A 27,869-nucleotide genomic window follows, 5' to 3' on the forward strand; every position below is an offset into this window, starting at 1 on the left:
GCAGCTCAGGTGTTAGCTTCAGCTTTAAGGCCTCACCTATCAACAAGTGTGTCTGTATTCCCATACACTGGGTAGAGGTCAATTTGTCTATATTATTTGCCTGACCTTTTATTCCCTGACGGATTTTTGTGTATTTTCCAACTTGAAATGTGGACCTGCCTGGGTTCATCAGTCTGCTACAATCTATTTGGGATGTATATGAATACAAGTATCTTTTAAACAGCTCAATCTTTAGGATAAATTGAGCACTTCACATGTAAATGCTGACTTACCCTCTTTTGAATGGCTATAAAACCTTCAAAACTCTCTTTATCCAGATAGTCAGCTACTGTTCTGCAAAAGATACCAACATGTTATTAAGTGAATATTAGACACAGTAAGCCACTGACGTACCACACACTGATGATAAACAGCATACTGCCTGACATGAGCATTGTCAAGTATAAAAAATGTGTGAAATGAAAGGAACTCAACCTTAAATGCTGAGAAATCCACAGTCTGGTTTAGTCCCTTATGTCACTCTCTGAACCATAAATTATGATGATATACAAGCCAGCAAATTCCTCAAACCAGAGCTTACCCCAACCAGTGTTATTATTACATTCTTTTTTCTTGTTTTATCTAAATAATTAGAGAGTTCATAATCCAACAGTTTCAGAAAATAAAATGTGTCCTTAAAGCCAAAGATTTGTACACCCGACCACTACACCTCTATCAGCTTGTTAGAATTCCCATTTCAAAATTATAGATAGACTTTGCCCTGGTTTGTGGATTCAATACTTTGTATTCTTCTAGGAGGCTTGCCACAAGATTTTGAGGTATGTGGGTTTTGCAAGATCAGGTACTGATGTTAGATGAGAAGACCTGGTTCTCAATTCCAATTCATCCCAAAGGTGTTGAGGGGGGCTGGGGGGGGGGTTATGAGGTCAGGGCCATCTGTAGGACACTCAAGTTCCTCCACACCAAAGTGGTTAAAATAGTGTTTGTCAACCTTTATAACATGGGGGAACCCTTGAAAAAAAACATTCAGGTATTCAGGGAGCCCCAGCTATAATTACTATATCCACAGCTCACAGTAAATTAGTGTGGTGGTTAGTGAGAAGAATGCCTCTTACATTGTTTGAAATTGTGCAGAATGTCACAGATAACCAAAAAGATCATTGGTGTCAGTTAAGATGACCAGAGAGGCACGAATTGTTCATTGCTCAAGGAACCTCTAGCCACTTCTTGAGAAACACTGGGTTAAACCATGTTTTTGTGGAGCTGCTTTGTGAACATGGAGAATGATCATGATGGAACAGAAAAGGCCTTAAATCAACCTGCCACTATAGGTTAAAAAGTTCACAATTGTCAACAATGTCTTTGTATGCTGTAGCCAGTGTAACCCTTCACTGAAAACACCTGAGTGTAATTATTCAGACAGGTGTCCATGTTTGGCCATATATTAGGTATTATAGTCAGGTGTTCGCAAGCACTTGGTCTTACATGTCCTTCTGAAGATCAGGCAAAAGAAATGACAAAAATAAAAAAAAACATACAACTTAAAATGTCCTTACTTGTTACTTTGAACCGCCAGTTTATAAAGTGCGTGGATAATTTCAGCACAGGCCAGGATGGCACCATGGCGGGTGTGCAAATCTGTGCTGGTAGCCAAAGGAAGTAGTTGAGGCAGAACTGCAATAAAAATATATATAAAAATATTACATTATAATTTTATAATTTTTATTACATTATAATGACTTCTTATAACACTGCCAAACGTGATGAAGCTTAGATAGATAGATAGATAGATAGATAGATAGATAGATAGATAGAAGAGTGTGCCCAAGTAAATGACAGCTCAATCAGCATCACAGTTAAATGCATGTTTTGATTTAAGGTAAATACGCATCAACTCCTCATCAGTCTGTGAAAACTAATGTCTCCGAAAGTGGACAGATATTTTTCATAGGGTTTGTACACTTGTACTTGTGAGCTTTGTATGAATGCTGTATGCACAACAAGCTATGCACAGATTTTAAATCTGTTAGCAAGCTTTTTGCAGCATTAACTTGATGCCTTTAAAGAAAACTTCATCTCCAGTTTGAGAAGGTTAAACACAAATTATGAACAAGCTACTATCCCGCTTCAGCACTAAACAAAGCTGACTTAAGCTTGCTAGCTGTTTCTTTATAAAAACATACTTTTCGTTCAGATCTGCATTTAACCTCCCTATATAACTGAAATTTTCTTTATAGGTCCCAGCAAAGTTGCTTGAAGCTCCCAAAGCTTTACAGAAACCACTGGACACAAATTAAAATCTGACAATGAGAAGCATGTTTTACAGCCAGAAAAGGTTTTTTAATAAAATAAGTTAAATTATCATCACATGTAAAAATGGGCATACCGGTATTGATCATGTATTCAGGTGCGATCGGTGTTAGGTTGTGCAGAGCCTTTGTGGACAGCTCTCGTATGACACTGCAAAAATTTAAAAAATAGGCAATTTTTAATATGTTTTGTAAATGCAAATAAAGTGTAATCTGGGCAAAATCAAAATTTAAACTTTAGGTGACTGCTTGGTTGTTTAAAGGCTGGCTACAATCATTAACCTGCAAACTTTTCTGGATACTGTTAGGACCCCACTACTTCAGAGTCAATAGGTGTCTATGTCGCACAGGCAGTAACATCCAAGGAAGGACCCTTTCTCTTAAATAGCGACTATTGCATTAGGTAGATAAAAAGGCCCTTTTTACACAGTAAGTAGTATTTGACTCAAGATCAAGCTTAAAGTCAAAATAGAAGATATTTTCAATACTTTAAATCTGTTCTGTTAATTAACATAATCCCAGGTGATCCCACCATGAAGGTCCTTTGTCAAACAAGGTGACAATGCTCTGTTTCTGTCACCTAACTGTGCTCCCGTGTTGTCACACTATAGTACAGAAAACAGAACACAGAAATGAGCAGCTGATCTGGTGAGGGCTGAAACAAAACAATAACATTCTATATAATACTCATTATTTGATTTGTGATCATTGACCCATCCCATTGTATTCTACACCTTCAGATAATTAAAAATGTAGTAGTACACAGTAAATTCATATAAATATATTAATGTGACAGCACCAACCTATCCCTATATGTGTCATTTTATGAGGATTATTGTAACGTAAATATAAATCATTATAACCACAATCATGATGGAAAACACTTTTTTCTTTTTGGTGCAAACCAGCCCAGTGAAGGTAACATTTTTATTACAGTTTCTGCGGAAGAAGCTAAACACAATTATTTTTCTTTGAAGACAAAAGCGGCTCAGATTTAGGAAATAACAGGTGTAATGTCGCTCCAGAACCACTTGCATCATTAAAGCGAATTGATGAAAACAATAAACAATGACTATCGGCGAGGAGGAAAGTAACAGGTGTCATAAGGGAGTCAAAGCATGCGGTTTTATAGGGGTTTTAGGATGAAGGAACGGCACATAGGAACCAAGGTGTGAGTTAATAACTGCCACAAAAAGGCAAAATATATGATGTCAGAGAGAAGGGATAAAAGCAGCTATTGTGTGCAGAGGAGGCAGAGATCACAAGAGCCGTCTGTCCCCAACATCAAATGGAATAAAAATACAGAAAGCATCGAAAGAAGAAAAGCATTAAAGTGAGCTAGTTATGGCCAATATAGAACATCTTTTTTTTTTTTTTTAAGTTATATTTCAGTCAAGTCAATAACATCAACAGCACAACATACGTCTTTAGTAGAGGAGGAAGGATTATGATTATTACTATAATTTTTATTATTATTATTATTAATGATAATAATAATAATAAAAATTAAACACTATTAATAATAATTATATATATTTTTATATAAGAATGGCGAAGGGCGAAGAACCCTGTCTTTACAGCCAAAATGTCACCTAAAATGATCAATGCCAAAATACTAAATGTCTGTAAAAGGTTTTAGGTTTTAAGCAGAAATCGGGTGTGTAAGTGGTCAATTCACACATAAATGACCTCAGTGGTCCTAGGAAAAGATTCCAGATTCCACAGGTAGGGATCACCAACAACGGATCTCATACTCCCAACGAATGGCACAGCAGCCTATACTTTCTAGTGGACCCGAAAAACCAGGACCCACAGGTAAGCACCATCAACACGAAGTTCCCAGTTCACAGTAAGACACTCAACACAAAACAATTCACATAATCCATTCCTCGAAGTTGGATAGAAAAAAAAAAATCAATAGTAGTATAAAACCTTTTATTAAAAAATAAGGTATCCAAAGTAAAAAAAAATGCATAGATCAGGAATTCCAACAAGTTACCAAGCCGATTCATAAAAAACACACATGCAATAAGCAGATGTTAAACAGTCCAATTGGCATATGACGTAGAGCTCCAGCTAGCTCCGCATTACACGTTTCGTATACCCAGACATTGACAATTGACCATTTATATATGGCTGGTCCTACATTCCTTGTCAGTGTATTTTTATTTTATATATTCCAAAGAAACATCTAGGATTGGAAGATTGTGAAGATGTTGGACTATTATAATTTAATACTTAGCTTTAAACATATTTGAGATTTTTGTAATTGTATAGAAACATCTTTTAGTGGGGTGTTTAACCCTTTTAATGTGCTGCTATTGAAGTGCAGGTTTTCAAATTATTTGTTAATAAAAATGGTCATGGAGAATGTCAATATTTGGACCAGTAAGCTAAAAATACTTGGCACTTGTGAATGGCTGTGCTCACACTACTGTGGTAGAAAACTAATGGTTAAACCTGGGTATGTGCTTCCAGAGCAGCAAAATATCCTGTTCCAGGACCTACAAAAGGGTACCAATCATTTTTGCTTTTATTCAAAGTCAATGATGTATGAAGTATGAAAACCACTGAAATCATTTGAGGTACAGTTATTGTGTATCCTGTGTGATGAAATGCCTGTGAAATTAAAAAAAAAAGTGTGATTTACTAAAATCTGCTTCCCTGGCATTGATGACCTATGATCATTGCTCCGTTGTAGCTTGTGCCCAGGTCTTGCCACCATTAAAATTGATGATTTTCTGTCACAATATTTTACATAGATAACAAAACACATTACAAATAAAATAAGCACCACGCTTATTTGTGTAACCTTGTATGACCTGCAGGCTTGTTTCATTCCCTTGTCGTAGATATTGTATACCTGACAAGAATGTTGCTGGTGGCAGTGCTATTTTTCACCTGAGATTTGTGGTATTTTCTGTTCCACCTGTTTATCTGGTTTGGGGTTTTTCACAGGTGAATGGTTCCCGTGTCCGGGACGCAGTACTGTAATTTGAGCCAGCCTGCGGGTCATATTTACAGCATTACAATTGGCTTGTGTGATTGATTATAGACGAGGTCAGCTGGTTCCATACAGTATAGTAAAGTTCATAGGGGGCAGCAGTGAGGTCCATTAGAACGCCATGGTATTACCTTGCCTTGGCCTATTGGTTCTTTATGGACTAAAAAATACAGGTGAAAGGTGATTGTCAGCATGAGCAGAAGACAATCCAATGTGTATAGTAGCTTCATGTATTGGCCAACTACTATGTTGGGGTGATGGGGGTGATTGAACACTTTTAAAACCTTTTATAGCTTGTACTGTTGCCATTCAGATAAGTAATGCTGGACCTGAGGTTTTTTGAAATCTAAAGATTACCAACAACTTCTAGAACAATTTTGCTCCCATTCTGTTTTTTTATATGTATTTTTATAAGATTCTGTTTTAAGGAAGCATGCATAAATGCTTAATAAATGTCTTTTTTATATAAACCCCTGCAGAGTGGGTTCAAGAAAAGGAACAGAAACTTTATTTATAGCTTTATTGTTCTCAGCTTACACCCAGTGGCTATCATGATGACACAAGTGACAGAGGGTCAGGATGATCACCAAATCATCACACTGAGCTTTGAAGCTGACTGGCAGACTGAAGACACAAACAGAGCCTAGGATCACAGGTAGGAAAGAGTGGCCTGAGAGGACATGTCAAAGCACCGGTACAGGACACAATAAACATTCAATGTGTGCAAACAATACAAGGCTTGGGGCATCAATACTGCCTGGGGGATAATATCCCAATCCTACCGGTCTGTTCTTACAACATTCAGCCTTCTGTTTCTTTAAGTTGACTCCTCAAAATATGGGAAAATGTTAGAAAGCTGGGAAAATACCAGAGTTTTGTTTGTGTAGTAAACACTAAATTTAATATCAATAGACACCTATAGAGTGGTCAATACATGTTTATATAAGTATATGTAACCCCCAAGTAAGAAATTATCTACTTTGCTTCCTTTTCTTTCCTAAAATATACCATTGGAAACAATGTTATGTCTGTACAATGATCAGAGCTGTCCTGTGCACTTACCCTTAACTCCACATTACCCTGAACTAACCTACTCACCCTTCCCCTCCAAAGAATTATTATTATTACACAGTATTTATAAAGCGCCATCATATTACGCAGCGCTGTAGTCTAAGGTCAACTTTTTTTTTTTTTTTTTTTTTTTTTTGGGGGGAAGCTAAATAACCTAACTGCATGTTTTGGGATGTGAGAGGAAACCTGAGTAGCTGGAGGAAACCCACGCAGACACGGGGAGAACCTGCAAACTCCATGCAGATAATGTCCTGGCTGGGAATCGAACCTGGGACCTAGCGCTGCAAAGGCCGGACTATTAACCCCTGAGCCACCGTCTTTACAAAGATCCCAAGGACATGGTCCCACCATTTGTTTATATCTGCTAGCTGTAAGTCTTTCTTCCTGCCTGCACACTAAAGACACAGATCTGGGTGCATTTTAAAAGGACTATAGATTCACAAAAAAAAGCTGCAATCAGGCAAGTTAGTATCCCTTCTGCAATAAAACATACTACCCTGCCTGACTGCTGTCTTTTTTTATAGTTACGGGACTGCTGGAATTGAATGCTAGTACAGGAGTTACATCAATATGGACGAAGATCAAAACCAGAAAAAAGAGAAAAAAAAAAGATGGCAGCACACGAAACAGAGACAGGAGATTGTAATCTAATGGTAATCAGGCAGGCAGGGGGTGGGACATAAAACAGTTGAAACATAATTTTGTAACTTTTAACAGTATATAATTAAAATTAAAGTCATCCTGTCACTCAAAAAAAATATTTGAAAGGCCTGTTACCTAGAATAGAAGAGCTGTTACTTACCTCTCTGGGGGTTTACATTTCCCCTCCGATCAAGTGCTGCAGCCTTGATCAGTGTTTTCTGCATTTAATACTTTTGGGAGTTTAACAATTGTGGCTGTTTGCTTTGACCCCCTCAAAGCTGCTGTGTACAGGAACAACGTATGGAACTGAGGATGGAACTGTGGATACAGGCATCCCACACTACCAGAAAAGTCAAATGCCAAAAAAGAATGACCAAAAGCGCAGTGCTGGAATGGGCCTGAGGTAGGTGACATGGGATGCAGAGAGGTATACAGTATTTTATCTTTCATTGTAGGGAACTTACCTTTAAGCAACTCAAAAGGTCACTTTAATAGATAGTTTTATACATTTTTTAACCTCAGGAAGCAGTGAACGTACCTGTCCCAGTGGTTTATCTTCATCTTTACTAGGTGATCAATCATTGGGGCAGTGTATTCAGGGAAGCCAGCAACAAACACACTGAAATAAAGTGAGGGAAACTTTTCAACAGTTGTTGTTAGCAGGAAGCAAAATGTCATATACATAAGGGTATGTTACAGTTTATCTAAAGCCTAAGCTTTTTTTTTTAGGTTTAAAACTTAAGTTTAAGGTTCAAGACCCTTATCAGTTTATTTATTGCTCCCATGGAAAGAGAGCCAACCTAATTCTTAATCCAAGGCCATAACATTTATTTCTGTGCATATTTCTGTGCAAGGTCCTCTTATAAAATGTCCCCAGGTCCCCCTTGATAAAAGCCAGCATGATCACTGAAAAATCATTAGGGCCCTTCCGGTGATATTAGGTCGAATGTCGAAGAGCCAGAATCTTGTGAGATGACAAAAAAGCACAGTATAATAGCACCTTGTTACAAAATGTAGGCAAATTGGCATTGTAGGAGATATTGCCCTAAGTGTGTGTTAATAATACAGTCATGTTGCTCATTAGTCTCTATTTCCTCTGCTGAAGCAGAATTGCAAAATGAGTAGGGCTCAAGACTGCCTTTTCAGAGAGGAGAAACTCATTTATATAATAAAACCCTTGCTTATGCATTGTGGGTAAGAACGAAGATAGCATTATCTTGGTTTCTACCCAAAATGCATAGGTGCATTAATTAAGTTAACCAATACTCATCCTCAAGAATGCCAATTGGCTAGGTGTAAAGCTGATCTTTTTGTTTTCCTAGTCACACGTCAAAAACAAGTGTGCAGATAACCGTAAAATTACCTAAACATTTCATACCTATACTGGATGGGTGATTCAGAAGATAATAAAGACAGAGAATAAGATAACAAGAGAAAAGGAGAATGAATACACCAACCAGGCAAGCTATATTATTAAAGTAAGGTCAGATATGTCAGCTTTTTATCATCAGTATAGGTCTGCTTTAAGACTTTATGTCTCTCAATAGACAAGAGCAAAGGTTTTGCTCAGAGCTAAAAGTTAAAAATTAGGAGCACAAGTGACACATCAAGAGGGGAAACCCCTTGGTTTGAACCCCCTCTGTGATGTCATTGGATCTCACTTATGTAAATGTAACCTCTCGCACTATTACTAAGTGCTGCTTAACATTTACAGCTACCCTAAAACACTAAAAATACCTTCTTCTCTGTCATGTTATGTATAATTACATGATGCCTTGGTCCCCCTTCTTCTCCCTGCAGCTTGGAGTGCTTGGAAGGAGACTGTGGCTGCTTTTGTTCACATCATGGTTGTCAGAGTGTAGGTAAGAATACAAGAATGACCAACATCCCTTACCAACTACTGTTAGCAGCGTCCATCAATTTGTTAAAGAGGGCTGATAGTATGGAAGCTGTATGTTGATTACTGTAAATACAGGCAAGGCATGTGTTGGCATAGCATCCTGTGTCACCAAGTGATCACCTTAGACTGTAAGCTCTTTTGTACAGGGTTCTCTTCTTGTGTCATAATTTTTTTTTTGTCTGTGATTTGCAACCCCTATTTAATATACATAATGCGTAATATGTTGGCACTTAAGATTACTCAGTGGGAGCCTACAGATGCAAACTGACCACAACAGCATGGATCTGACTCCATGCCTGGTGTGTTCAGAATAAAAAGGGAGGCAAGGGAACTGGAAGGATTGCAAAGTGTTTTACATAAAATAAGACTTTAAGGAATACAATGTAAGGATTACATTTCCTAATGTAAAAAGAGAAACACATACAAGCAGAGTAAATCTTACACTGTTAATGATGCCCTCGTGACTAGGAGTTGGTAAATTGTATATGGCACCCCAAGGTCACATGGATGCCACACACAAACCAATGGCTCCAGCCATTTACAGAGGAGGGTTTGTGATAAGTGGCTGTGGTTTCCATTTTTACCTGATGCTGAGAAAGCAACTGACTCGATTCCCAACAGCAAAATAATCGGCTATGGTCACTATATCGATACCGTGTGGAAAAGTACCCTATCGACATAAAAGACAGAAAAAAATATTACATGATTTCCTTGTGCTTTCCATGGTAAGAGAAGAGGAACTTTCATCCAAGATAAATTATTTATTTAAAATGACAAAACCACAGAAAAGAACACAAAAAAATTTATCAAACCCATGGAGAAGCTGTGTAAAAAACAACTCTGCCCATATTAACTAAATTACTGCTTCCTTGTATAGAAGTCTGTTGATTTCTAGGTAACACTGGGCTCATTATGCTACATGTCAAATTCAGTAGGAAGAGGAGCAATGAATTTCAAGTTCAAAACTAACTGCATTCAAATACTGGGACTTTATAGGCAACATCTTTATAAATATAATTCTAGTAATGTTGATGGCTTTTTTATGATATAAAGCCCCAGTATTTGTAAATAGTTGGTTTTGGACATGAATTTAGGAATGTGGTACCATATTATTATCAGCCTTTTTTTGTACCTATTGACTAAATTTTCACAGGGACCACATGATATCTACCCTAAGCAGTTTTTACTTTATTCCAGAAAAAAATAATGGCACTTCAGAACTTTATAGTAAAAGCTGCAACTTAAAATATTACATTTCCAAAGAAAAAAAAACAAAACGACACTTCTCTGATGTATTTAGATTCATATTTTTCCTTAAATCACTGAGGGTCACAGACAAACCATATCCGGACCCTAAACCGCCAATACAGTATGTCTGTTCTAAATTGTATTTGATCTTTGTAGAATTGTTCCCTATTGTCACATGAGAATGTAGGTAGGCATGTATTAGCCTGAGATGATACACATTCCTATAAAGGCAAATACATCCTACAAAACTGCTGCACTGGCAGCTGCTGTTGTTGAGTGTACAGATGTCAATGCATATGGAATAGAATACAGTAACAGTGTCGATTTATAATGGCCATGTAGCAGCATGACCCCACATGACATGACTCAAAGTGGGAATACAAGTTCATGCCATGTTATGCCATGCCGCCCGGTCACAAACAGTTAAATGTAATGGCTCAGAAAGTTACCTTACCTGTCTCCCCACATTCTCCTGGAAGGATGCCTGGAGAACAGAGAACAAACAAGACAAAATGAGACACCTCTGCTTATAACCAAACACCAACGGATGAATTCAAAACAAACACAGCGCTGTAGAAATGACCCATGGCTTCACATTCTGGAATAAAGTACACCTTGTGCAGAACGGGCCCCGCAGGGCATATTGTCATTGTCCCAGTCACATGGAATGCTGGTGAATGGAACAAGCCACAATCTCACGTTCCCCCCACAAAGCGCTTATCACATGACACCTGTCTGCGCACACAGCCTGGTACAAAGGACAAGTGGTGCTTCTGTGCCACCCTCCCTGTAACAATTATGAACTACAAAATTGGATTTTTTGGGATATGTGCCTAAATGCTACAAAACACATCTTATGATCACAAAAATAAAATAGGTCAGCTGAAATTAAGAGACCCACCAATGGACTAGAGTACAGTGACAGACTAAACAATCATGAGCAGATATTCAGTGCTATACAAGAAAAATCATGGGAAATCTGGGCTCTGTATCTACTATCATCTAATATTGAAGGCTAAAGACATGCATGGTATGGGAATACTGTAAAATCAAGCTGCAGGGTTTGCAAGCTACATCTCATTTGCAGCAATAAAAGTGAAATTCGGGACAGTCTGGCCGCAGGAAAGAAACAGCCTGTAACGTTAGCCTGGAGCTACGGTTACTACTGGCAGTCGTTATGAGAAGGATAAACATAGCAATCCTGATCTACAAAATAAACCTCAGCCAGAAATCTTTCATTTACTTTGCCTGGGTGGGGACTACAGACACTCAGCGATACAAAACAACATCATACCATACATAGTATGGTCATGGTAACTTATCACATTGCAAATATATATATATATATATATATAAAATTTTTTTTTGGGAGACAGTAAAAGGATGAAAACCTGTGCCTGGCATTTATTCAGGAATGGGTGGGGGATCTCCTGTATTTGCCTATAGCCTTGCACTAGTATAGCAAAGCATCTGGGTATAGGGGAAAATGTGGCTTACCCTATGTGAGAATGCCAAGGCCAGAGTAGCCAAATCGCCAGACCCAAACACTGTCATGTGGGGGGCAACAAAGTAGTCCAAAGTGTAAGCTTGTACAATGGACTCCTGCAGCTGGGAGGTGGTGAGGAAATATTTATCAGTATACCATGGTGCAGGGAGGTCTATCAGCAGACAATGTTATTTTACCATGACAGAGTGACAATATGAGTGAGTAAACACCTTAGTAGCTATATAGTTTGTCACTTGACATGGCCCTGAATATTTTCCTCTAGGGTTTGGTAGTATCTCATTAGCCATGTTAAGTGACAAACATATATAATGTACACAACATGACTGAGATCTAATTAAATAAAACAGAAGAAAAGGTAAGAGGTAAATAATGACAACTTACCGAAGCTGCTCTTCTGCAACTTACATCGCGATCAAAGATGGCAGCAATCAGCAAAGCACTACAAGACAATGTGGAGAGAGAAATACAAAATAAAGTAATACCACATATATTACTAGGTATATAAATACTTTTATTTCACTGGGTAGGAGAAGAATGGCAACTATACCAGCAATAACCATTTCCATATACCACCCTATGAAAATTTTAAATTGAAGAAAAGATTAGACTTTATTCAGACCATGTGGCCTACCCTTTGCTGGGCAGCATGTATGCTTGGGACCCATGGTGCTTCATTCCTAAACCAGAACCACATTAAGATCAACCCTTGGCAAAAATTATTTATTTAAATAATCACCTTTTCATGTGTTTTTCATCATTTGTTTTATCTCAGTGTTGCCGATATCCTGTTAGTGTTTTACAGTTACTTCATGTGTACATGCCATTTAGAGATTGCTGCATTGCAGGGAAAAATTTCTGATCGCAACAATAGCAGGCTGTGACTGTGTAACGTGGCCACATGTATGCTCCATCGGAAGCCCAAGAGACAAGGATACAACGAGGTGCCCAGATAGGTGACATAGACAAAGGGACAGCCTAAACACAGACCTTTATGACAGGATCACCAGGGATTATTATTGTGATAAAGACTAGGTTTAAAAGGATTGAAAAGTGACTTTAAAACTACTGTAAATGATAAAGCCTACATATTTTTGTAATTGGGTCTATATCTACTTTTACTCCTCTCCCCATCTCGTAATGCATAACTTGCCAATTCTACCTTCAACAGTCAATGTTCTCCCCAGCCCTTTTTAGCTGGGCGCACCACCCGGCTTTTTTCACTGACTACCTGGCTGTTTTTGGGTGGTTACTGAAGAGTTGGGTCTCAATACAGGAGCTGCCACCCACCTACAATTTCTTACTACCCGGCTTAAAAAAAATGCTGAGCAGTGCTTTATTTACAAGATGCTGGACTATTACCAAGGGGCTATTAAGTGTATTTATAAAATAAGGCGGGTAAAGGGATGACCACACAAGCTTGGACAGTTACCAGCAGTGTCACCCTCCCAGGATTATTTGAAAATAATGACAGGACAGATCACATGTGAATTTCCATTATTGAGTTCTGCTTTGAAGACCTTGTTGAAATCAATATCTCAATAATAATAATAATAATAATAATGATAATAGTATTAATAAGAGAACAGTGTTTTCTGGTAATGCATGCAAGTCATTCCAGTAACCCCAGGGTACCATGGAGATGATACACAAAGCTCAGGGTTGCATAGCTCTTGTTTGTCTTTGATACAATGGAGTTGGAAGAGTCCTGCCTGGAGCACTTGGCCACATTGTCATGTCTAGTAACCCATAATTTCAAGAAATTAGTGTCAATTATCCGCACTGACAGTCTGGACATCAGAAGAAAAAGAGAACTTTGAGCATTTTCTGCCACATCCAAAAGGAAGCACATACTCAATGACTTCTTGTCATTGTTGGCACAAACAATTGTTTGCCAGCTCCAGATTTTTAGAACTATAAAGTCAAAGTCAGATATGAAAACACATCTAGTGATGACTTTAGGTTTCCATAAAAGCATTATAATAGTTTTTTTTACCTAAACTGTGAAAAAGAGGTGCAGCTAAATTTACTGACAAGAAGAAACCCAACTCCAGGCAACTTTTTGAGCAATTATTTTTCTTTTAAAATATGATCTATATGAATTAAAGGTGAGCAGTGTTTACCCAACCCCATGTAACTGTAATTTTGGCAATGTAATTTGTGGGGAAAAGAAAGGCATATAAAACAACAAAAAGAAAATTAATTCATGCACTGAATACTAATACAGGTAATAGCCCATTCCGTTACCACAATCCAATAGTTTCTCTTATAGTAGACCTTTGATACCTGCATGAATATTTTTTGTTTTACCAGATTGCAAAAAGCTACATAAAACAGGAATATGAATCTTTAATAATAACCAAATGAATAATACATGGGTTTCTTGCTATAAATAATTTTTTACAAAAAATTAGATTTCGATTGTTATTCCTTATGGAGAGAATAATAAAAATCATTCTTAATTCTTAGAAAATCATGTATGATGTTATAATTAATAGCCACTGCAGAACTATAAATAAATATGAGAATACATTAAATTGGATTAAAATTAATGACATGCTTCAGTTGGTGGTTTGTTGAAGAAACACTCAGTTAGCCTCGTTCCCCAGTTTGAAATGAGGTTAGGATCGTAGCTTGGCACGGCTACAGATCTCTACTTTATCAACAAATTCAAACAGGATTTTTGAGCCTTTGTTCTGCTAGTTTCTGCGATACTACTCACAAGGGTTTCGTGGGAACCCAAGTAAAGACTCGGCCCGCAAGTCCTGGCTTGTTGGCAATTACCACACCTGACAGCCAGCCGGCCTGGCTCTCTGTGAGTCTCAGCCTTGAAGGCACGTCCTGTGCTGTGGCAAGACACCGACTTGTTTAGATAAATCTTTTCACTTTCACTGTTTCCCAGGAGTCCGACACAAGAGGCTGCACCTTCTGGTGACAGAGACAAGTGGAGGGTCTCCGGGGGGGAGAAGATCAACGACGCATTCCTACACAGGCACCTGCACAGCTGATGGAGACACCTGCTATTGTCAGTGGGCTCTATCCAGGCTTCACCGTTATATTTTCCTGGATACACAAAATTGTAGATTTACTACTGGGGGGAAATATTTACAAATGAAGGGTACCTGTCACTTTGTTTTTTTGGGGAAGTAATAAGTTCACTTAGGAACACACCCCTAAGACACTTACCTTTGCCAAGATCTCCAATTACATCTGTCCATCGGAACCATCAGAAATATCACGTATTGGCATTTTTTGGGGGAGCATGCAACCTTCCCCTTCCCTTTTACCATGTAGGCAATAGCCAGTCCCCCACCTACTGCTCTCATGTCAAATTTAAATGTTGGGATTCCTTGATAATGGTCATCAGGAAAAGGGAGGGAATCTCCTCAGATGAACAGCAATAAAAAAAACTCACAGCAGGTTTGCTTCTTCTCTACTTTTTCCAGAATTGAAAACGTGTTGTACCTACACTTTTACTGGTTTCCTGCTGGTGAATGGAGAGCAGCAGGTTAGTGTGGCCAAGGTGAGAATCAGTGGGTGAATGATAACCTGTCATAAGAATCCGTCACTTTCCCCTAATTAGGAATAGTGAAAGATTCTACCTAAATAATAAACAAGGATATTGTCATACAAGAGACTTTATGGTCAGTAGAGAATAGCACACTGCAAGTATCCTTTGCAGCCCCTATTTTTAAGGAGACTTAATTCAAAATTAGGGAACACTCAGCCTGCATGTTTGTAGACTCAGACAATGAGGGTATTGGTTTCCAATGATGTCAATCAAGGGCGAGCCAAGTTTAGAAAACAGATGGCAAGATTGGCAGGTAGACTTTGACAGCTACGCAAGAATGTCTCTTGAAAACTTACACATATCATAAATAAACAGCAGACATGGCCCCTAGAAGTACCCTACCAGCAGGGCTCTGCAAGCAAAAGCCAGACGATTAGAGCAGAACCCTTATTGTATTGGGTTCACTAGGGCATAGGAGGACTCAAAACTGTGTAGAAAATGTGCCAGAGTTTGAGGCCTTCACAAAGGAGGCTAAGGATGTATGCTGGGTTTAACTAACTGGGCAAAATTATTCATATTTGTGTGAAGTAAGGCATTACAAAGGTAGGTGCACTTTTGGTGTCAAAATGGACAGAAATGTTGCATGTCCGCTGAACCTCAATGCATGTTTTGAAGCATTACACACTTGGTTATAAGTCACAGATTTTTGTAAAGATTTTTTATCTACATACAGGATGCCAAACATGATCACAACCTCAGAGCAGGATGTGTGCTTGTGTGGGCGGACGGGACAAGATACAATATGGTCTTCCAGAAAGAGAAACCAAGCATTCACGATTTTGATAATTACCACATTGTGGTCAGAGAGTGAATCCAAACTGAAATAAAGCATGTACTGAAGTGAAACTAAAAAATGATTAGCAAGTACAGTTTTGTGGAAGAATAGATTCTATTTTTCAGTTTTTGATTGGATAGTGCATTATGAATGCACAGGTGTTATGTCATCCATGGCTCCTCCTAAAGACCGAAAAAGCACCTTATGGGACTCTGTACAGCAGGGCTGAAGAATAGGAGGAAGCAAAAGCACCAGGAGCCAATCAGAACATGTGCTGACAAAAGGCATGCTGAAGCAAAGTGATAAAGAGATTAGTTCATCACTGTGCTGTTTTTTCTTTCACTTCACCAGCCACAAGCTAGGGGACAGGTCCACGATGACTTGGGCTTTGAGGAAGTCAACTAAATCATAAACTCCATCAGACTAAAGACAAGAATCAGAAATAAAGGACTGCATAATAAACCTCTGGAATTAAAGTGGCGGACACCAAAGAAACATGTGACAGGAAGCTGCAGCCTTGCTGCAAAACACTGTAGAGAACCTGCTGAATGTAGGTAAGGTAACTGTACCTAAAATAAAAGTACGAGGAATGGATTTTGCAGCAGGGTTATCCATACATGAATATACATGTTTAAATATTTAATTTTAGGGATATAAGTTAATTATTAAAAACTTTGGGTAACAGAGAACAGTAAAGGTGCACAATGTTTATGTCTATGCTCTTGCATTTAACTTTGCAACTTTAGTTCCCAAAGTTTAGGGAACTGGAAAGAGCCAATAAAAAAGTATAATGTCATGTAACAACAAGCTTGTTGGATGACCTAAAAATATAATCCTCCCCCTTACTGCATCAGTCAGACAACTGAAAGTGATGTTCCAAATCAGGGGCGCAAAATGCTTTATTGGGGGTTTCTTGCAATATAACAATTTACCAGGTTCAAACAACATTTTTGGACCTCTGACAGGGGTGTTGCTTAAGGCTGAGCATAAACAATAAACGCCACCGTCAGCTTGAACACAGGCTGCAGCATGTTGCAGATATACATTGCTTTCCCCGTGCTGAGCGCACTGCGCTGCTATAAGACATAGCTGGGAGCGATGCCGGCCCTGTCCCAGGTCTGCTGATCACAGGGCCCCTGCAGGCATCACTCACGGGTTGGGTGCCTCTGTCACACCCAGTTCATCGCAAACTCATAGCAGACGAAACTTCTGTGCCTTCCCAGACTACACGCACCGTTTCAATTGTTTCAGGAGAGATTAATCCTTATTCAGCACTTTCACATCGCTGCCGGAGTCATTGTGAAATCTTGCAGCCACTTCATAAAAACAATGCACGCAATACATGACCCTGCTAGAAGCAACTATTTATCACAGAGTGAGCAAACGTTCACAGGGTCATTTCAACGTGTACATGTGTCATGGCACCTGTAAAAGACTTGTATTTCTTAGAAATACACCTATAAGGACTGTCTGCAAAGACAATACAATAATAAATTCAGGACATAACATATACATAATAAAAGCCAAATATAGTAGCTCACAAATACCATGATTTCTTTGGTGGCCATGCATGCAAGAACCAGGCATCAAACTTTATATAAATATATATATACATATAATAATATAATATACATTTTTATCCTTATTATGTGAACTTGCACGTTGGTGCCTATTATGCAGGAAAACCGAGTGATCCACCTGCTGCTCTGTTTCAGGGGAGCCTAAAAACATACAAAAATTCCCTATGCCAGTCAAAGGGATTGTTTTCTACACTTTGGACACCATAAAGCAAGCCCAGCATAAATATTGGTTTTATAATGATTAGTTTACTCTGGGTTAAGTCAGCAGATAACACAAAAGAAGAGGGGGCTGAGGATAAGATTAGTTTTGCCCCCACTATCCCTAAAATGTGTCATTGTTCTGGGACCCTAAGTGTTAATGAGTCATTGTTTTGGGATCCCTAAGTGTCAGTCTGTCATTGCTTGGAACTCCTGATTGTTAGTGTGTTATAGTCCTGGGACCCACAAGTGTATCATGGATCTGGGAACCTCAGGTTTCAGCCAGTAAAAAATTAGGCTAGTCTCCGACACTCCGACAGTGATCTGTTCCTGTGGGGTTCCAATGTAAGGATATGCTGTAACGAACAGTCAAAAAAGACGAAATTTATTAAATCTCTGTGTAAAATATAGTACCTTACCGTCAACTGACCCCTGCACTCAATACCTTCTATACGCCTGGCCCCTGCACTCAGTACCTTCTATACGCCTGGCCCTTGCACTCGGTACCTTCCATATGCCTGGCCCCTGCACTCAGTACCTTCCATACGCATGGCCCCTGCACTATGTACCTTCCATACGCATGGCCCCTGAACTCGGTACCTTCCATACGCATAGCCCTATGCCAGTCAAAGGGACTGTATTCTACACTTTGGACACCCTAAAGCAAGAATTTTTGGTTTTATAATGATTAGTTTAATCAGCAGGTAATACAAAGGAAGAGGAGGCCGGGGATAAGATTATTTTTGCCCCCATTACCCCCAAAATTGTAAATGTCATTGTTCTGTGACCCCAAATGTTAGTGAGTCAATGTTTTGAGATCTCCAAGTGTCAGTCTGTCATTGCTTTGGAACCCTTGATTGTTAGTGTATTATAGTCATGGGACCCCAACTGTTAGTGAATCATGGATCTGGGAACTTCATGTTTCAGCCTGTCATTGTTCTGGAACCACTAATTGTCAGTGTACCATGGTCTGGGCTCCATAAGTGTCAGTGTGTCTTTGTTCTTGGACTCCCCATGTTTTTGAGACCACTAAGCATTGGTGTCAGGGTCTGGGGTTCCTGAGTAAAAAGTAGTCTTTTTGTTTTGGGACTTTCAGTTTTGAAGGGGTAATTGTTTTGTAACCTCCAAATATCAGTGGATTATTGTTCTGCCCCTTAACTGTTTACCTCTTATGGTCCTGGGACCTATAAGTGTCAGTGTATAATGTTCTGGGACCCCCAAATGTCAATGTGTTTTGGATCCGAGTACCCTATGTGTCAACTTCACCAGGACACAATTTCACCTTTTTTGTAGCAATCCAATTTCTCAGATAATCTCCTGCAGGGCCAAAGTGTTCAGACACAAAGGCTGCAGGGTCCCAAGTGCACCTTTTTCCTAAAGAAATAGAAATGATCAAACTGGGGAGTCAGAGAGATGGGATAAAGGTGTAAAGTTTTGTTGCAGACATAAGGAAGAAGAGCAACGGAGAAAAAACTGGGACTTAAACTGAAAAGGTCGCACATGTAGCTGTGTTTCTTGCTAGGAATTATTTTCACACAACACAACATCTAGATATCCAAAAAAAAATGCAAAGCTGCAAAGACAACACAGGAGAATAAATCCTGCAATATGGATCAGAGGCAGCAGTTTCCGCCCCGCATTTAAAACACAGCAAACAGTCACTCCAGGCTAAGGTAAGGCTGCTTGTGACTATTATTTTGTGGTTCGCCTTACATATTATTTTGTCAATAACTTATTTTGCCCTCCCACGCCTGGGTTTGGATTAATCCAAGGAGGGCAGATTTACCTTTAGAACCAGTTACACAGAGGCAGCTAGAGCCAAGATCTTATCACTATTGATGCAGCCACATTTTGGTAGACAATGTGTGCCTTACCATGGAGATCCCATTTAATTAAAAAAAAACAGAACTTTGGGACAATAAAAAATTATTACAATTTCCATTAGGAAAGTAAAAGTTTATTTTTGTTGGATTCTTTAAGAAACAATGCTGCATAATATTTTGAGCAAAACTTTAAGCTGGTCTAAGACAATTATCTGTTCCTGTGGGCTCCTGACAACAAATAATGTAAACCTCATAGTACAGGATATGCTTTAACGAACATTAAAAAAGACACAAATTAATAAATCTCTGTATCAAATGTAGTATCCCACATAGACTTGACAGGTGCACTCGATACCTTACATACACTTGGGCCCTTCACTATGTGTCTTACATACACCAGACCCCTAGACTCAGTATCCTACATACATCAACCCATGCACTTGATACCTTAGATATACCCAAGGCCTTTACTAGGTACCTTACATACACTTTACCCCTGCACGCCATATGCTACATACGCCTGGCCTTTGCACTCGGTTCCTTCTATAGACCTGGCTCCTGCACTCTGGTTCCTTCCATACACCTGGCCCCTGCACTCGGTACTATACATACATCTGGCTCCAGCACTCTGTACGTTGCATACACTTAAGCCCTGAACTCGGTACCTTACATACAACTGAGCCCATCCCTTGGTACCCTATACACACTTGAGCCTCGCATTGAGTACGGTTCAAACACCTGACCCCTAAACTTGTTTCATAAATATGACCCTTTCACTCAATATGTTATATATACCTGAACACTGCACCCTGCACCTTTGATCTATCCACATTACATAAAGCAGACTCTTGCCCTCAGTATGTTACACACTTCTAATGTTACATACACTTAACCCCTGCACTCTATGTATTTAAAACTTTCGAGAAGGGTTGGTATATGCTTTAATTAACCCACTCCTTTACATCCCTCCAGCTGTTAGCGTGCCTGGCCACAATACCAATTTCTGAACCCAAAAAGCACTTTCAATAGAGAAATAAACTGTAAGTGGCACTGTGGCCGCCAGGACTGCCAAGATGCCTACTGCTTATTGCCCATCCCTTTTACTCCCCTGGATAAAATCCATCTAATCTGTTTTTAGCTGTAAGATTATGTTATATCTATATATATAAATATATATGTTATGTTTGGTTTCATATTCTATAAAGCAGCCTAGAGATTCTAGGAACATAAAAAAGGCTGTGGCTTCTATCTCTGAATCTGAATCATTATATAATAAAGCAAAGCCTATGCACAGGGAGGGGTGATACTGCAGATCGGTACCACACCTCAAGGAGGTTTACTCTTCCAGGCTGTGTTCAAGATGCACCCACTATACAGCCGTGTTTCCAGAGGACTCCACACACCCTGCAGAGCGAGCACAGCCCTAATCAATTTGCGTTTTGTGGGATGATTCATGTTCTTTAAGAGACATTAGGCTTGCCTCTAATCTTCATTTTGAGCACAGCTAGTATAAAATTAGCTCCACTTAATTTAACTTTAATGCAAATTGTATTGCTTCATTTCTCAGGCACAAGCAATGTTTTTACTGCTTCTTTTTAATGTGGAACATGGCTTCAATAGAATTTGTAACCTCCTCTCCCTGCTGCAACTGGCTCTTCGCCCTAACAAGAACTTATTGGAGGATCCAGCAATGCTCCCCGACGCCTGTCATCTCTAACAGGGTGCAAGTAGAATAAAAAACTTGATCTAATTTATTTTTATGTGATCTGATTTTGGTAAATGATTTTCTGCCCTGAGGCCACTGGTATCATACCTGCACATGATGCTTCTAAAACCAATGAGAGACGGCCTTAACATTAGTGACGGTCTCATATGACAACAGACACTTACTAGGCAATGAGATTATGACAAACAGATGGATGAAGTAGAAATGTTTAAAAAAAAAATCAGGTTTTTGTAGCTGTCCTTGTTCCATCTGAGAAAATTTTACTTCCATCTCCTGTGCCAGAAACAAAGTAGGAAGTAGAGCAGTAGGATTTAGGCATGTCAGGGGATCTAAAAAAAAACTATATTTAAATAAAAATATTAAAAATGAAATTTAAAGTAGATTTAAACCCAATCTTTAACATATCACATACTCTTGACTGTGTTATTGTTATTTACAAAGCTGATGAAATCTGCCACTTTCATTAAAATAAACGCAGATAATCCCGCCTTGAAGATCCTTGTATGTGGCATTTCCTGTAACAACTATTTCCCAAATGCTTTCTGCATTGTCACCCACTGCATGCTTCCCTGGTAGATACAATAAGCAACCTTGCGGACACACAATGTGCAGGCATGGCCCACTGTTCTCTCAATCAGGAAGAGGATCCACAGCAATGTTGTGTATTTACTAAAGGAAAAAAAATGGCAATTGCTCAGGATACATATGCACAGAGCAAACTCCATTTTCCCCAGTTGAAACTTAGTAACACTGGTATGACATGTCTTCCTTTTGATACCAGAAGCTTACACCTAATCATTTGTCTGCTACCTTACCTGTATTCAATTGCTGCAGCCTCTATCTGTCCCTTTGCCATTGACAATTCTAAGAGTGTTAGATGACCGTGTGTCCCTGCAGCAAGTGAAGGTTCCATTCTTTTATTACTGCAAGACTTAAAAGTGATGTAGGAATCGAAAGGTGAAACTACAACTTGCAGTAGGGGGACACAGCCTGGCAGAGGCTTCAGTGCTGGAACAGAGCACAAGGCTGGAAAAAGAGCAAATCAAAGGGCGTTTGAAAGATACAGGCATATAAGCCAGAGCCTTCCTTCTCAGTTATTTAATGCCCTGACAGGGTAGATGTTAAGTGACGTGTCCTCTTATTAATCTCCTTCTTGGAGTTCAGCCCACCTGGGAACATATCTACCTCTTTTCCCCCAATGCAGTAATCTTTCTTCCGACAAGATTCTGGCTAGATCCTATTTATACTGGGCATGCATGCCATGAACTCATTCAGTTCTTTGGGTAGCTATACTCAAAGCAGCCTCCAGCCATCCAGCAGGGTATAGGTCACCATATGTGGGCCAGGGTGTACATGTGTAGTATGAAGGGATCATTTACTAGGTCTACGTGAAAATAAATATCGATGGATGAGGGAAGAATGTTCGCATGGACTTTATTAAATGGAGCAGAGGGATTCACTAAAGGACAGCTTTCCTAAAGTTGAAGTTGCCCTTTGAAAAACTAAACACACATATGAACAACTTAAACTAAACTTACCTTGCAATCTGATTAACAAATGGTTTCATTTCAAGAGGTTCGTAGGCCCGAGCAAATGCCCAGCACACATAACAGGCAGCATCCCGGACAGCTGAACCCACGCTGCAAGCACCGCGCTTCTCGTCATAAACCAACGCTCTCAGTATGACAGGGACAACTGCAGGACAAAGGAAATTGTCATATTAAAAACATAATATATGTATGTAGGTAATTCGACTTATCTAATGGAGGTGCTGATTTCAATTTCAAACAAAATAAATGTTCAATATGGATGAACAAAGATAGTGAAATAGTTCTTAGGAGGAAAGCAGATAAAAACAATGTCAGGGATCTCTGTAAGAAGTAATAAATGCCTGAAAGTGTCACACATTAATGAGTATGGATGCACTGAATATAAAAACACACATCTAATGATATGTTTCCTTTAACCCAAATCTGTTAGCAATGGCTAAATAGGTAAATAAAGGATCTTCCTTTAAACCCTGCAGTCGTTTTTAATCTACATAGACCATAATAATCCTTACAGGGAAACGTTTCATTTCAAACAATTTGACTATCTTTTTAAAGTCAATGTCAGATTTATAAGCATCCACCACCTTCTTTCTGTAGGCCTTACAAAGCTCTTTTGATCTTGACATGATGACACTACACATGTCAAAAGAAAAGACAACATCAGACCCTCCATATCGCAGGATTAAATAAGACAGGTTCCACCGGCTACTTCTGAAGGAGGCTCTAACAATTGGAGCATAATCTGGAACACCTGATTCTAATTTCAAGGATCTGAAGTGGTGGTAAACGTATGAGAATTATGAGAATAAATATACCAGGTCAATTTTGTGTTGCGTTTGTAAAGTATATTGCTCTTATCTATAGGCAATGTTAGGGTGCAGATTTGCTTGTGTCTCCTAATACAGTGTTTTCCCCAGCCCCTCGTAGCTGGGCGCACCGCCCTGCACATTTCAGTGACCACACACCTGTTTTTTAGTAGTTACTGAAAAGTTGGGTCACAACACACCAGTCATCACCCGCCTACAGCATTTTCCCACCCGGCTTAAATAATTTCCAATGGAGAATACTGAAGTCAACTTTCATGGGGTGTACTGACTTTTTCACAGGTTTGTATCAGATGTTACGGGTAATTTAGATAACTTTATTTGCTGATAATAGCTACTTCCCAAGACACAATATCGGCTTTCCAGCCTCACATCAGTTTACGCAGGGACAGAGCAGTAGGAAAGGATGAGATATGGTAAGTAAAAAGGGGACTTAAAGTTTTTATATGCAATTTCCAGCAGGCAGTCATCATAGTATGTTTTTTTCTTTTAATAGGAATAATAAAAAAAAAAAAGTTGTGCCATGTGACTATTTTAAACACACAGATAAAGCTGTAAAATTCTCCAAGGAAGGTAGAAATGAAATAAATGCAGTGTCCTCCCCAGCCCCCTTTAGCTGGGCGCACCACCTGGCACTTTTCAGCATACGCCCAGTTGCATGGTTACTAAATAGTTGAGTCACAATACAGGGGCCACCCAGCCAGCCTAAATTCTGGGGAGAATACTGTAAATGCCATCACTAAAAAAAGAGCAGTTCCCTAGACACAGCACAGAGGCATGTATGTAACGGCGCCATTGTCATGAACAATAGCTTGGTGTGATTCTGATCTGTGATCTGCAGCTCTATTCAGCTTCTAGATTAACTTCTGAATTCCTGCGCGGTCGTTCTGAGCGCTTACACAATGCAAACACTTGTCGCCTTTGCATGCTGCACCTCAGGACTTCCTCTTGGCAAGAATAGTAAGGCACACATGTGATAACAGAGAACCTACGCAGGCTCCTCTCCTAGCAGCAAGCCATCTCATACTCGCCTATGGCCTACAGTAATGTATAGCCTGTGGGCACAACTGAAGCTCAACAACTGAAAAGCTCATTTCCCAGGGGATGTTCTCAGGTTGGCTTAGCTCCTGGCTGCTGAACAATGACCTTATAGAGGGAAGCAGGAACAGCAGCTCACCTTACTGGTTTTTGGAGTGGTAGGAATAGTCCAGGGTGCCAGAGGTAGCACAGCTCAACCTCCAGCAGCTCCTGGTGCGTGAGATGGGAAAAGGGATAATTTCCAAAATTAGAGAAGGGGGTGTGAGAAGAGAGCTCAGCACTCAAAACAGAAGTCATTATTTTGCAAAAGGTGAACAGGGAGAAAAAAAAACTTCCCCATGTTCAGTAAACCAGTGGCCAAACATTGACTAAACTCAACTGATAGTAAAACACTCAATGCTTTTACTAAAAAAAGTACCTGTCAAAAAAAGAAACTGGACATGCCATTGCTGACCTGGTTCTGAAGGACAAGCTCCAACTGCAATCATTAAATGAGAAAGGGTGAGAATGCCAAAGCTTATTTCCCAAAGTTTACCAGTGACCAATATTTTATTGAAGATTTACAAAATCTTAGCATAAATGTATAGCCAACTTGTTATTTTTACTTTTAGAACTCCTGTCCAGTTTCTATTGCTGTGTAGGTGGATTAAATTTATCTGTCCTGGTGATCACTGCCAATGGGACTGAAAGTGATGGAAACTCTAACATTTTAGTTGTCTCCATAACAAGAAATGAAAGGGACACCTGTTCCAATGGCAACAGACTAGGAGGGATAGTTCAAGACGAAGTTACCAAAGGTGCACGAGATTTCACGTTGTCAGAAAAAAAGTTTCTTTACTATAAACTATATATAATGGTGCTTTTCTGAACAAGTCCCCATTTAGCTACAAAATGGCTAGGTAAGGATGTGCAACACGCACTGTATTCTATGATAATGGGTCAGATTCCATCCTTGACACAAGTACTGGAACTGGAGAATTAAAGCTTACCGCTCTGTAGGTGTATTGGGGTGTTTTCTACCTCAACGCACATACACATGCTTGATTTCACATTTCTGATGTGTGCCAAATCAAGATACTTACACTAACTGAACTGAAAGCAAAATAAATTGTATGAAATAAGTTTGTCATTGGAAAAATATGTAATGTATGCAATGTTTCACAAAATTTCAAGTTGCCTGACATTTAGGCTAACTTTTAAAGTTACAGACCTGGAACAAGTATGCAACTCAAAGTACTAACATGCATGTTCGTTAAGTCAATAAGTTAGAAATATAGAGGCAAAAGTTTCGGCCAGGCAAGGGAGTCAGAAATAGCAACCTTACTTTATAATGTGTTACCTTTAGGAATTGCATTATTGATATCAAAAGTTTTCTATTAAATTTTCCTGAAGGCCTGGAAATACATTGCAGTACTGTAGTAGATCAGTGCTTCTCAACCAGGGTTCATCCACATGTTTCTAGGGGTTCTTGAGCAATGAGAAATTTGTACCTATCAGGTCAGTTAAAGTGACACCAATGATATTTTTGGCTATCTATAAGATTGGAATTCTTCCCAATGGCCAGCAATGTAAGACGAATTCTTACACCATGCTGTGAACTATGGATATAATAATTACACAGGTCAACATGTAATTTTCATCAGATATATTTTTATGTGGACTTTTTGATGCTGATTTTAGTATTTTTGATGCCGATATTAAATCTGTGTTCAGTTTTTCTCTAGCACGTCTAGTTTTTGTGATGCAGCTAACTATATAGTGTGGAATTCGTTATAAATAGCCTCAACATATTACAACATTTAACAACAGTTTTCTTTTTTTTTAAAGTTAAAGACTGCACTAACTGCGATTGATTTCATTTGTCATCTTGCCTAGAAATTGCCTTAATGATCCAGACAGTTTCTGTTATGTGCGTGGTTCATTCACGACCAAAGCACAACGTCGCCAAATTACCACAGAACTTAAAAAGATATACAAATTATATTTCGGCTGTCCACTTAGCGACCAGGATAAATCTTAGGCTCAACATGTCATCTGTACCAGTTGTTCCGACGGACTGCATGACTGGCTAAATTGGTGTAAAGCAGCAATGCCATTTGCAATCACAATGGTGTGGAGAGAACCGCAACACCATCTAATCGACGTCTATTTTCTGACTGCTATTTTTGCAGCGTCAACAAAAGTAGATTCTCAGGTAAAACTGAGCACATTCCAGCCTCGATTCTGCAGTTACGCCTGTTCCCCATGATGATCCATTGCCAGTTCCGGTACTGCCACATGATGGACTTGCTCCTGTAGAAGGTGATGGGGAATGTGCTGGAGCTGCAGCTAGTTACAACCCTGAATCATCTGATCCTGACCACTTGGCCGATGAAGATTCAGAACCAGAGACCTTTACACAAGCAGAGCTGAATGGTCTAGTTTGTGATCTAAATCTCTCCAAAGACAAAGCAGAACTTCTTGCTTCAAAGCTTAAAGAGAAGCACTTGTTTGCAAATGGTATAACTGTAACTTACTACAAAAAATGAAATCATAACTTGACAACGTTCTTTACTAATGATGGCTCACTGTGCTACTGTCATAATATAAATTCACTCTTTAACAGTTTGTCACAAGAGCATGTTCCATCTGAATGGCGTATCTTCATTGATTCTTCTAAAAGAAGCTTGAAAGCAGTTTTACTGCATATTGGGAATTCCAAACTAAGGAGTTCTATAAAAAAAACATGAAGTTAATACTTGAAGTAATCCAGTATAAAACACACCAGTGGAACATCTGTGGGGATCTAAAGGTCATTGGCTTTCTGATAGGAATGCAAGGAGGATTCACAAAATATTGCTGTTTCCTATGCCTGTGGGACAGCCAATCTACGGGAGACCATTATGTCAAGCGTGATTGGCTAACAAGAGTGTCAAGTTTCTGCCTCTGGTTGATCTGCGTAAAATATTTCTGCCACCTCTCTATCAAGTTAGGCGTGATGAAGAACCTTGTAAAGGCCATAGGTAAATCAAAAGCCATGGGTTTTCAGTACCTTGTTGAGAAGTTTCCAAATATAATCACTGCAAAAATGAAGAAAGGGAAATTTATAGGGCCACAGATCAAGTCT

General features: G+C 39.2%; 1 protein-coding gene across 3 annotated transcripts in view; it reads right to left on the bottom strand.

Annotated features, from left to right (window-relative positions):
* Nucleotides 1-27,869, bottom strand: part of TBCD (tubulin folding cofactor D) — a 130,100-nt gene that overhangs the window by 37,004 nt on the left and 65,227 nt on the right. For all 3 annotated transcript variants that reach the window (XR_011919711.1, XR_011919710.1, XM_072403591.1), the window contains exons 16-23: nucleotides 22,890-23,046; nucleotides 12,063-12,120; nucleotides 10,629-10,658; nucleotides 9,511-9,596; nucleotides 7,565-7,645; nucleotides 2,387-2,460; nucleotides 1,557-1,674; nucleotides 273-333 (exon numbers count right to left, since the gene is read on the bottom strand). Coding sequence is in view for 1 of the 3 variants with exons in the window: in XM_072403591.1 (XP_072259692.1) it covers nucleotides 273-333; nucleotides 1,557-1,674; nucleotides 2,387-2,460; nucleotides 7,565-7,645; nucleotides 9,511-9,596; nucleotides 10,629-10,658; nucleotides 12,063-12,120; nucleotides 22,890-23,046 (665 nt within the window). In the remaining 2 variants the exon portion in view is untranslated. The remainder of the gene's footprint in view (nucleotides 1-272; nucleotides 334-1,556; nucleotides 1,675-2,386; nucleotides 2,461-7,564; nucleotides 7,646-9,510; nucleotides 9,597-10,628; nucleotides 10,659-12,062; nucleotides 12,121-22,889; nucleotides 23,047-27,869) is intronic.

The sequence above is a fragment of the Pyxicephalus adspersus genome, chromosome 3 (assembly GCF_032062135.1).
Source record: "Pyxicephalus adspersus chromosome 3, UCB_Pads_2.0, whole genome shotgun sequence".
NCBI classification, from domain to species: Eukaryota; Metazoa; Chordata; class Amphibia; order Anura; family Pyxicephalidae; genus Pyxicephalus; species Pyxicephalus adspersus.